The sequence below is a fragment of the Corticium candelabrum genome, chromosome 4 (assembly GCF_963422355.1).
Source record: "Corticium candelabrum chromosome 4, ooCorCand1.1, whole genome shotgun sequence".
NCBI lineage: Eukaryota > Metazoa > Porifera > Homoscleromorpha > Homosclerophorida > Plakinidae > Corticium > Corticium candelabrum.
Window position 1 is genome coordinate 306,507 of NC_085088.1, and position 11,982 is coordinate 318,488.

Sequence of the window (11,982 nt, forward strand, 5' to 3'; positions counted from 1 at the left end):
GACTGGCTTTTGTTGTCTTCGGGCTTAGTAGGGTTTGACTCTTTGTATGATAGTTATAGTAATACACTGATGATTATATATAATTACACATAGGTAACATAACACTAACATACCACAATATGCCACATCCCCCTTTCCCAGCTCTGTAAAACATCTAACTCAAACTGGTGTAACTCTAACACTATATAGTCAAACTTTAAACTATAAGTCTAGTTTCTGCGGTGGCTTGACAGCTCGACCACTTCTTGTTGTTGTTAGACCTGCTTGTATTGAAGGTGGATGTTGCACTGTACTTTCTGTTGGTTCTTCTTTCTTCATTTCAGTCTTCTGGTCTTCTGGTACTGGTTCTTTTTGTTGATGATCTCTGACTATGTGTCTTCTGTTTCTACGAAATTCTTCTGATGGTGCTGCTACTGTATACGATCTTGGTGTTTTAGACTGTTGTAAAATTGACCCTCTCTCTGTTCTATCAGGAATCCAAACTTTTTCTCCTTGAGATAATGGTGGTAATTCTTTGACTCTATGGTGTTTGTCAAATCTCTCCTTTGTCTTCTGTCTCTGAACTTGTTCTTTGACTTGTATATCTCTGTAGGGGACACGTTTAGGTAAAAGAGTAGCTAGTGTGGTTGGGACAAAACTTCTCAGTTGCCTACCCATTAGTAATTCTGCCGGAGAATATCCATTTGACAGAGGGGCTGAACGATAAGACAACAATCCCTGGTAAGGATCATCACTCTTCATTAGTAGTTTCTTCATAGTCTGTACCATTCGTTCAGCTTCTCCATTCGATTGGGGATATCTCGGACTACTCGTTGTGTGCACAAAGTCGTACTTTTTTGCAAACTTTGCGAATATATCAGAGGCATACTGAGGACCATTATCCGATCTGACCTCATCTGGTATGCCGTGTCGAGCAAACATGGCTTTCATCTTGTCTATTACTTCTTTGGAAGATGTGCTTGACAAGGAAACGACTTCAGGGTATCTGGAATAATAATCCACGACTAGTAGAAAAGACTTCCCTCTCCATTCAAACAAATCAGTGCCCAACGTTTGCCACAATCGACTAGGAAAAACAGTTGGCAACAAGGGTTCGACTGGTATAGGACGTTGTTTGTTGCATATTGAACACTGTTCAATCTTATCTTGTAATTGTGATGTAATTCCTGGCCACCAAACTGCTGAACATGCTCTCTCTCTACATTTGGTAATGCCAAGGTGTCCCAAATGAAGCTTATGCAGAATCTCTGCTTGCATTGAGGTAGGGATAACCAGTCGGCTACCACGTAGTAATAGGCCATCTTCCACAGACAGTTCTGATGAAACTGCCCAGAATTTCTTGATATCTCCTTTAAGCTTATGTTTGGGCGGCCATCCATTCCTGCAGAATTGCTTCAGCTGGTAGCTTGTTTCATCTGCATCTTGTTGCTCTCTTATTGTGGCCAAAGTTTGTGTTTGCACCGGTAGAGAATCCAGTATGTGATCAACATACTCGTCAGATGCAATTGCTACTTCCTGGCTTTTTAAACTTGCTCAATTTTCCTGGACTGGACTCCTCGATAAGGTATCTGGAGTATGAAGGTTACGACCTGGGACATGAGAAATAGTGAACTGATACTGCATCAGTCGTAATCTCAATCACTGAACTTGTAAAGGTAGTTCTTCCAAACGTCTGTTTGAACTCAGGAATGACACAAAGGCTTATAATCAGTTTCCATGTGAAATGTCATTCCCAGTAAGTAGTCATGGAATCGATCGCATGCCCATGTGATAGAGAGCGCCTCCTTCTCTATCTACGCATATCTAGCTTCTGCACAGGTAAGTGACCTTGATGCGTATGCAATTGGTTTCCATTCTCCATTGTCTTGGTTCTGTCGAATAACTGCTCCTAGACCATATGCTGACGCATCTGCAGACACAGCTGTTGGTCTGGTTGGAGAATATAAAGCTAAAACTGGTGGTTGAGACAGATCTTCTTTCATTGTTTCAAAAGCAAGCTGTTGACTGTCTCCCCACATCCACTCTGACTTGGAGGTAATCAAGGCTCTCAATGGATCTGTTTCCTTAGCTAATCTTGGGAGAAACTTTCCCAGTTGGTTTACCATGCCTAATAATCTCCTGACTTCTGTAGGCGTCGACGGCTCTGGCATCTCCTTAATTGCATTAACTTTGTCTGGATCACTTCTGATACCTGTATGATCGACGACATGACCTAAGAATTTCACTGTGTTTGTTGAAATTATACACTTCTCTTGGTTAAGCGTAAGACCGGCTTGTTGTACTCTATCTAGGACTTTCCGAAGATGTTGCTCATGTTCTGCTTGTGTTTTCCCATAGACAAGAATATCATCCATCAAGCACAGAGTTCCTGGCAAACCGTTGAGTGTCTCTGACATTGTTTTTGGAATAGCTCTGGTGCCAATGTTATACCAAATGGCAATCTGTTGTAGCAAAATCTACCAAATAGCGTTATAAACGTCGTGAGTACGGTAGACTCATTTGACAGCGGTACCTGCCAAAAGCCACTATTCGCATCGAGCTTACTGAAAACGCGAGCTCCTTGTAACTGAGCTAGAGTGTGTTCTACTGAAGGTAATACCATTCTTCCTCTTTTTACACTCTCATTGAGTTTGGACATATCAACACAAACTCTCACGCAACCATTAGACTTAGGAACAATGACCATTCCTGAACACCAATCAGTGGGTTGATCTACTTTCGAAATTACTCCCTCCACTTGCATTTTCAGCAGTTCATCCTCCACTTTCTTCATCAAAGGGATAGGTATTCGTCTGGGAGTCGACAGGGCAAAAGGCTTTGTATCTGATTTCAGACAGATAGTGTACCCTTCTTTCATCTTTCCAAGGCCCTTAAACAAATTTGGGAATTCAGCTTGCACATCAGCCACCTCAACCAGATTACTTGCACCTTCGTGTACTGTCTCACAGTGTTTGATTACTTGCAGAGCTTCTATGGCTGGTCTGCCAAGTAAACATCTTGTCATTCCTCTCCACAAATATTTCCTGCTGTGTGGTCAACGCTTTGACTTGGAGCTTGGCAACAAACTTCCCATGCACATCTAATGCATGTCCTCCTGGGCCACATAGTGAATGTCTGGTAACAGTTTGAAGTTTAGCGTTGCTGAAGGTTGTTTGTACACCTTTTCTGGTATAACTGTAACGTCTGCACCAGTGTCGATCTTGAACCTCAACTCTCTTCCATTCACTTTCGTGTTGGTCATCCAAGCACCTGTTACAGTTCCGATAGATTTAACACCCAAGCATAGATAACCACGGAAATCATCCAACTCAAAGCTAGCATCCGCAATGATTTCGATGTTTTGTTTGGATTTACACATGCCTGCGTAATGACCTACTAAGGCATTTCGCCGTTGCTGCTGGGCACGCAGCTCTACCATGCGACGGTGTCTGTCCGCATCTCGGGCATGAATCTCTTGATATTGATCTGCCACCCGACCACGAACTCTTTCGCCTTGTGTACGCTGGCAGTCTTCCTTTGTTTGGTTTGCACCACTGGACGTCGTCCACGAACCGCCTCCATGACTGCAGGTACCACTTGTTGTTGTTTGACCACCTCCTTTTGTCTAGCCTTCGAAATGGCTTTCTCCAAGGTTAGTTCAGAATTCAACTGCAGTGTCTCAGACAAACTCGAATTGCGCAAAACCTACTACAATGCGGTCTCTAATGAGCTCATCGTGGAGGTCACCAAACATGCAGTGTTCCCACAGGTTGTACAGCGCAGTGCCAAAAGAATCAACCGACTCCTCTGGTTCTTGTACACATTGCGTCACTCTACAAAGTGTGCATCAAATTTGCTTCTCAACTCATTATAGCTTTTCGCCTGAGGGTGAATGAACTCAAGATTTCCTCAGCTTTCGGTCCCATCGCATAGACCAGTGTGCTAATTTGAATCTTCCCGTCTTTCTCCTCTAATCCGGAAGCTGTACGGAATCGTTTGAAGCGGTGGATCCATACTGGCCACGTATATATCAGGGCTGGTACAATCGAACGTCTCTGGCGGTGCAATCTGAAAGGTTGCCATTATATTACTCCAACACAATTGGGTATCTTCACGCTCCTTCAGACTTAGACCTGGGCTTACTCAGCCAAAATCTCACGTGTGACACCATGTTGTCTTCGGGCTTAGTAGGGTTTGACTCTTTCTATTATAGTAATACACTGATGATTATATATAATTGCACATAGGTAACTGTTAAACATAACACTAACATACCACATGCCACACCAGACAGGACGCTCTACTAATTAGAACAAACGTGCTCGTTTCGCTCGTACTTCTCAGATCACGTGATCGCCTACTATGTTGAAGGCTTGGGCAAGGAGTTGCTTGTCAAGGCCGGTGAGTTGTTTGAGACTGTATAATAGCAAGTCAAAGTAAAGCGAAAAAATGTTTTCTTAGGCTTGTAGTCGTCTGTTCTCGGCACGTCAGCGTCTGTACGCGGGAGCTGAATTTGTGGTCGGTTTTCAAAATTCTGGTTGACATTTGGTAATTGACAGCGTAACTAGCGTTTATTAACAGCATAGGGATTCATCAGAAAACAACGCTGATACGCCTTTTGAGTTCACAGAAGAGAACAAAAAGGTAATGTGGTTTGATGGTCTGAACTAATTGATAATTGCTGATAATTGCATGGACATTCGTGTGTGCTGTATGGTTGTCACAGAGGCTAGAAACGATAATTGGTAACTACCCGGGAGGCCACAAGGCTGCTGCAGTCATTCCAGCTCTTGACTTAGCTCAGAGGCAACATGGTATGGTAAATAGAAGTTACTAACAGAAGTTCTGTTTTACTTACTTCTGAGCTTCTGTGATTGCGCGATTTTTAATTGTTCATAGTAGATGGTGGTGGTGGTGGTGGTGGTGGTGGTGGTGGTGGTGGTGGTGGTGGTGGTGGTGGTGGTGGTGGTGGTGGTGGTGGTGGTGTGTGTGTGTGTGTGTGTGTGTGTGTGTGTGTGTGTGGTGTGTGTGTGTGTGTGTGTGTGTGTGTGTGTGTGTGTGTGTGTGTGTGTGGTGTGTGTGTGTGTGTGTGTGTGTGTGTGTGTGTGTGTGTGTGTGTGTGTGTGTGGCATGTGTGTGTGTGTGGGGGGGGGGGGGCGGGCGGGCGGTGGAGCAGATGGTACAGCATTGGTGATGACATCCGGGATCTTGTATTCTTTGATCTTGTATTCCGTGATGAGGGTTGAAGGTTCGATCCTGGTGGAGGCGACACTGTCGCAGTTTCCTTGAGCAAGAAACTCACCCACACTCGCTTCTCTTGACTCAGGAGTATAAATGAGTACCTGGTCATTGACTGGGGTGGACAAGACTGCTGGCTGGACAAGACCGCTGGCTTGGCAGCAACATCATGCAGCAGACGGGTATGTGTGGGCCTTGGTGTCCAGTCCCAGAGTTGCACCATTGTCAGTGCCCCTGGATGACTCTGGCCAAGCTCCAGGTGGATTGTAGTGCTGGCCCCAAGACTCCACGTAGCGCATGGAGGCCCTGTCTCTAGAGGCAGGGGGAGCTATCTCCACAACTGACCTCAAGGTCGACATCGAAAGACGTGGAGGGCTTAACATTCGTCCAGTTTGTCCATTTGTGTGTGTGTGTGCTTGTGTGTGTTTGTGTGTGTGTGTGTGTGTGTGTGTGTGTGTGTGTGTGCATGTGTTCCCAGATGTGGATGGCGTGGCAACATGCCCAGAGCTCATAGGTTGCCAGCCTATTTTGAAGAATGACAGTGGCTACAGTGATTCGCGAGTTGTGATTAATCTAGATAGGATGTACCTCTTGTAGCTCGATCATCAGTTCATCATAAATTGTGTCTGGGTGGCCGTTAGAGTCTGCTGTTGGAAATATCTTGGAAACACACCGGGAAGGCTACCCTTACAAGCCTGTGAATCTCGACGTCTACTGGTCGTCCCGTTTGATCGGTCCATCAGTAGTACGTACTCGTGTTTTGCCTGAGTGAGCGTAATGACTGGACATCCAGGTCATCACTATAATCTCTTCTTGTCTAATTCTCCTATAATGAAGTCTCATTTTGTTGTCAGGGATCGCGTTTTCTTTCGTTGCTTGCACATGCAACTTCATTGATTAGCTTGATCTGTGCAAAGAATGTCATGTAAGAATGTCTCAGTCTTGCATGCACAGGGACAAACTCATTTCCCCACCACATGTACATTTGAGAGGAACACTCCTTCATGCGTTGAGGTCAAGAAAACTGGCTGCTGAATTATGAGATCAATGCTAGATCACGAAAGTTCTGAATGTCCTGAAAGAAGATAAGTTCTGATTACTACCGAGTTACCTTGTTAGTTTTTGAAATTGACATTGCTGCTCTATCAGAAACAAGACTTGCTGAACAGGGCAGTCTAGATGAGTTTGGATATCAATTCTATTGGTCAGGGAAACCAAAGGATCAAAGCTGAGTCTTAGGTGTTGGTTTTGCAATTAGAAAGAAAATAAGTAAACTCAGATCTTCCCATTGCTCACAGTGATCGGATAATGAGCCTAAGATTCCTTTAATTAAGCAAGAACAAGTTTCTAACAATCATCAGTGTGTATACCCCAACACTAACGTCAGAGGAATCAATCAAAAAACATTTATGACCAACTACATAATATTCTAGTCAAAATTCCGGTATATGACAAGCTTATCCTGATGGGTGACTTCAATGCAAGAGTTGGTCGAAACAGTGATTGTTGGCCAGAAATCCTAGGGCATCATGAAGTTGGTAAAGTGAATGGGAATGGTTGGCTATTGCTCCGACTTTGTGCCGTTCATCATTTCAGCATTACCAACAATTGATTTCAGTTGCCTGATAAACTGAAAACAACCTGGAAACAATATCGATTGCATCATTGGCATCAACTCGATTGCATCATTACCAGATATAGAGATATGCAAGATTTTGAGTTGACCCGAGTTATCAGAAGTTCAGAATGCTGTACAGATCATTATTTTTTAGGTCAACTGTAGCTTTCAAAATTGTGACCAATAGGCGCTTCTATTGGTGTTTAATTAATTAGAAAACTTGATGTCAATCAACTAAATGACCCAGATATTGTAATTAATTAAGATGTTGTAATTAAGAATTGAAAATGTCTGGAGTCCGTGAGGGCTCTTGGTGTAGACTTTAGAAAGTTGCAACAAATGCAGCTAAGGAAACAATTGGTTATGAGAAACACTAAAGGCAAGACTGGTTTGACAGCAACAATGTGGAAATACAGTGCCTCTTGAACAGAATAGATGAAGCTTATGTAAGGCTTCAACAATGTCCACAGTCTCCCAGATTGAGAGTCCTTTAAGACGCTATAAGAAGTTAGCTCAGCGTGAATTGCGTCAAATATGCGACGAGGGTGGAAAATTGTGTGCTTGCATACAACAATGACAAACGCTTGTACAGTGAATTAAAGACAGTCATTGGTCCAATTCAGTCTTGTTCCATGCCTTTACGTAATGAGGATGGTCAGTAGCAAGGTGGAAATTCTTGCTCGTTTTGGAAACGTCTCTTTGAGTCTTTACTTAATAGAGATGCGTCAGTTACAGCTGCAGCACTGGATGCACTAGTCTACCATAATGACCTTTGTGTCATGCCATGGATGAATTGCCAAATACATATAGAAATTAGGCATGCCATTAAATCTTTAAAAGTTGGCAAGGCTGCAGTCCCAGATGATTCAGCTACTGAATTTTATCAGGAAGGTGGTACCATTTTTTGTAGCAGAATTCATGGAGGTTATTCGCAAAATTTGGGATGCTGAGGAGGTACCACAAGTATTGAAAAATGCTATTATAGTTACCATTTAAAAGGTGACAAATCGTAATGAGGAAACTGGAGAGGAATATCACTGCTGTCCATTGCTGGTAAAGAATTATCAAGAATATTGTTGAATAGATTATCAGAATCAATTGCAGAAGACATACTTCCAGAGTCTCAATGTGGCTTTTTGTGGAGGAAGGAGGCAACTGCAAGAAAAATGCAAAGAACAACAAAAATCACTTTATATGGTTTTATGGATCTAACAAACCGTTTGACTCAGTCAATCGTTAGGCTCTGTGGAAAGGAAAAATGGGTTGCCCACCCAAGTTTGTCAGCTTGGCCAGACAGTTACACAAAGCAGAAGTTGTTTGTGAAGGTGATGAATTTCAGAGCTTCTACGTGAAAACAGGAGTCAAACAAGGTTGTGTGTTGGCACTTACTTTATTTGCTCTCTTCCTTGCAGCCATGATGGCTGAAATGATTTGTAAAGTGGGTAGTAGAGGAGTGTCTGTTCAGTATAGAATGGGATCTACTTTTTGCAGACGATTGTGTTCTTGTTGCTCACTCAGCAGATGAAATACAAGTAACAACACATGGTCTTGCATTTGGGTGTACAAATATATGTCAAGAAACCAAATATATGTTCCAACCTGCTCCTGGTAAGAAACGGAGTGGCTTTGAAGAAAGTTTTCTTCTTGTCTTATCTTGGAAGTGTTATGTAATTATTTCAGGTAATTGCACTGCTGAAAAAGACATAACAGCTCAGTTACAAAAGCAAGTGGAGCTTGTGGTGCTTTACAGAAGAGACTTTGGAGTCAACAAGGAATACAAATGAGTACGAAAGTACAGGTTTACAAAGCAGTTGTGCTTCCAACCCTCATGTAAGGGTTCCAGTCATGGACCTTATACCGGACAGACAGTGAAGTACTGCAAAAATTTCTTCTCAGTTGTCTTTGCTGTATTTTGAGTCAAAGTCCTGAGAAGAGGTGGTATGGCTGGGATAGAATGAAGCAGCAGTTAAAATAGATCAGCCACATAGTCAGAATGGATGACAAAGACTGCCAAAGCAAGTTCTTTTGGTCAACTGCTCCATGCATCAAGACGATCCGGTGGCCCAAAGACAAGATTCGGCATCATTTGTGAAATGTCAACATCTCTTAATTAAACAAACTGGGAAGTTGCAGCTTTTGAGCGTTCTACTTGGAAAGACCAAATCATGTGTGGTCTAAGAAGTTTTGAAACAGAGAAAATGAAGAAAATTGAGAAAAAGAGTCAAATGTGTCATGAAATTCTTACTGGATCCACCACAAGTCAACATATATGTCGTACATGTAATCGAGACTGTTGATTATGAACTGGACTTATTGTTCATGAGCGAACTCACAGCAACATCCCAAAAGCCATACAACAATCTCTGAGACGCTCTTTGTGTACCAGAACATGTTGATCTAAAGCTGGACTTACGCTTCTCATATGCGAGCTTATCAACATCAAGATCAGAAAAGTTATCAGTTCTCCTTTTTTATACATTGTTTAGGAGTCGTTAGCTCGTAACTGAGTAGCGTTGAAGTGTGTGTGTGTGTGTGTGTGTGTGTGTGTGTGTGTGTGTGTGTGTGTGTGTGTGTGTGTGTGTGTGTGTGTCAAAAGAGTTGGTATGATTTAATCCAAGTTGGATTAATCTTGTGTGTGGATATCATATTCCCATTCTTGTTTCTGTCGCTATCTGGCACTCATTTATGAATTGTCTGAAACTAGAAAGGAAGCGCAGTATGTCATATGTATGAGACTGATTTAGGCTAATTAATACAGGCAGCTGCATGTTCTGCATATTTCTAAATTGCATTGGGATATGTGATATCTGGATATGTCTGGATACACTCTTATTGGAATTATTTTATAGGTTGGCTTCCTTTATCTGCAATGCACAAAGTAGCTGAAGTTCTTGGTATGTCAAGGATGAGAGTCTATGAAGTGGCAACATTCTACACAATGTTCAACAGGTTATCTGTTAAGCCTGGTTCACAATATTGACGCCAACGTCGACGTCAACAATAGAAATGAATCCTATTCCAGCGTTGACGTCGGCGTCAACATCAAAGAATGCCACCGACGTCAAGGTGGTTTCTTTGAAGTTTGACGCTTTACTGAGCGTCGGCGTCATATTGTGAACTAGGCTTTAGTCAATAAGTATATTTCAATGTTTATTGTTGACTTGGTTGCCTAATCAGAAATCCAATCGGGAAATATCATATAGAAGTGTGCACCACAACACCTTGTATGTTGTGTGGATCTCAGCAAATACTCGACACCCTACGAAACAAACTCGGTAGGTTGGAGCATATTGTGTACAGAAACATCAATTAGTTTATTTGACTTCTACTAATGATTGATGGATGAAATATGTGGTCTTGAATATTTGAACGAATTCTTAAGGAAGCACAGGTGGTTGGTACTGTACTGTAGTATTTGAGTTTGCATTAATTATAGTTGCTGTTCTTTTGTGATAATTGTCTGTACTATCACTTTGTTTATATATTACATTATGGTTCACAATTGTATATACATCACAATATGCTTGTGGAACTTAAGAAACTTACTGATCATCAAGGGATGATGTGTGGGTTTTGTAAACAAAGAGCATTTGATAATGTTTTATGTTTTAGGAATTGACATTGGTGAGACTACTGATGATGGGATGTTTACTCTATCAGAAGCAGAGTGTTTAGCTGCATGTGTGAATGCTCCTATGATGATGATAGGAGATGATTATTATGTAAGCTTGTGTAATCACTGACACCACATGAAGTCAGTTACTGTTAAATTGAAGGAGGATTTGACCCCTGAACTTACTGAAGAAATCATAGATTCATTTGCTAAAGGACAACGGCCAAAACCAGGACCAAGGTACTGTAGTACGCTGTAGTACAATTTTTGTACAATAAGTATTGGGTATTAAACAGAGTAATTGGATTTAGGGGTCGTTTTGCTGCGGAACCTCATGGTAGACTAACATCATTAACAGAACCTCCAACTGGCCCTGGATTTGGAGTTCGAGATGATCTGTGACTTGTAAAACTGAACAGAATATGTAAGGTCTGTCTCTAGCACTACACATATATGTATAATCATTACTCAATATGCTCAATGGAGTGGGTGTGGATGTTGCACCATTATACAAGAACCTCGGTATGATTAACGGTTGTAAGATGTTGATCATTATCAGTGTTTTCAAAGTGGCCACTGTAAAGTGTGCATGACACTAACTTGTCCATTTATTTTTCACAAATTATGTGCAGTAAATAGAGACTGCCAGATGTTTATGAGGAACTGCTTCTCGATTTCAACATGACTGTTAGACATACAGCAACAGTTTTGGAGCTACAACAAGGCACTTTCCTGACAGTCATTTCAGTTTATTCAGGATATCAGTTTCACAGTTGCTGATTTATTAGTTTACCCTGGAATGAATGGGTGATCTTTCTTGCACTTTTCCAGTTCTTCTTCAGTTGAACTGCGAATGCAGCAATACTGTAGGTTTTGTGAGAATGTGTCCTTATCTGGGATGTACATATTGGCACGATGCCAAATGTACTGCAGCCACGTGTGGTCGTTTGACTTTGAAATAATGCCATCAGACAGCTGCATGATTCTTTGGTTGTCGATTACTTGGCCCAAACATGATGGGTAGGCCTCAGAGAATGCATACTCATATTGCCAGTAGGTCTCTCGATGTTCTACAGTAGCAACACACAGCAACAACAAATGGGACTTTAGAACAGTAATATAGAGCATACAGAGTTTATTTCTTGTACACAATAGATGTATGACAAAACAGACTTAGAGAATGTACTTAGTACATACATTTTCATACCATTTGCCATGGCCAAGTTGAGGTACCATTGCTTATAGTCTATGAATGACTTTGTTACATCATCAATGTAGACAAGTCGGAATGACGGGTTGTTTTCATAAATTGGAGATAGAGATCCAGTCAAGATAAATGCAGCTGACTGTTCCACTGTTGGCTCATTATCGTGATCATAGAAAAACCTGAAGTCATCTCTGTGTAGATGACCATATAGCTGTCCTGTGACAAATTACGTAATGGTTATCAGCAATACAGTACAACTACTGTCAAAACAAATCTCCAATAACATGAGGATATCTTGCTGCAGTTAGTTTCACGTATGCTTTAGTA

General features: G+C 41.8%; 2 protein-coding genes across 2 annotated transcripts; one reads left to right on the forward strand and one right to left on the reverse strand.

Moving 5' to 3' along the window:
- Nucleotides 1-201: 201 nt before the first annotated feature.
- Nucleotides 202-3,004, reverse strand: LOC134177933 (uncharacterized protein K02A2.6-like). The gene is made up of 3 exons (XM_062644710.1): nucleotides 2,513-3,004; nucleotides 1,828-2,441; nucleotides 202-1,432 (listed from the first exon to the last, which is right to left on the reverse strand). The coding sequence occupies exons 1-3, from the start codon at nucleotides 3,002-3,004 to the stop codon at nucleotides 202-204; spliced, it is 2,337 nt and encodes a 778-aa protein (XP_062500694.1).
- A 1,320-nt stretch (nucleotides 3,005-4,324) lies between these two features.
- Nucleotides 4,325-11,031, forward strand: LOC134178169 (NADH dehydrogenase [ubiquinone] flavoprotein 2, mitochondrial-like). The gene is made up of 9 exons (XM_062644981.1): nucleotides 4,325-4,380; nucleotides 4,441-4,497; nucleotides 4,561-4,623; nucleotides 4,706-4,793; nucleotides 9,685-9,784; nucleotides 10,013-10,110; nucleotides 10,448-10,557; nucleotides 10,612-10,688; nucleotides 10,760-11,031. Exons 1-9 carry the CDS (start codon nucleotides 4,342-4,344, stop codon nucleotides 10,848-10,850), a joined length of 723 nt encoding a protein of 240 aa, XP_062500965.1. The 5' UTR covers nucleotides 4,325-4,341; the 3' UTR covers nucleotides 10,851-11,031.
- Nucleotides 11,032-11,982: the final 951 nt, after the last annotated feature.

Bases quoted from the DNA above. Each gene is read 5' to 3' on its own strand.
- LOC134177933 (XM_062644710.1), bottom strand. From the start codon at position 3,004: ATGACAAGATGTTTACTTGGCAGACCAGCCATAGAAGCTCTGCAAGTA. The intron at 2,442-2,512 runs GTACCGCTGTCA...TTGCTACAACAG, and splicing joins CGAATAGTGGCTTTTGGCAG to ATTGCCATTTGGTATAACAT. The intron at 1,433-1,827 runs GTCACTTACCTG...GGCCACAATAAG, and splicing joins CCAATTGCATACGCATCAAG to AGAGCAACAAGATGCAGATG.
- LOC134178169 (XM_062644981.1), top strand. From the start codon at position 4,342: ATGTTGAAGGCTTGGGCAAGGAGTTGCTTGTCAAGGCCG. The intron at 4,794-9,684 runs GTATGGTAAATA...ATTATTTTATAG, and splicing joins CTTAGCTCAGAGGCAACATG to GTTGGCTTCCTTTATCTGCA. The intron at 10,111-10,447 runs GTAGGTTGGAGC...TTTATGTTTTAG, and splicing joins CACCCTACGAAACAAACTCG to GAATTGACATTGGTGAGACT.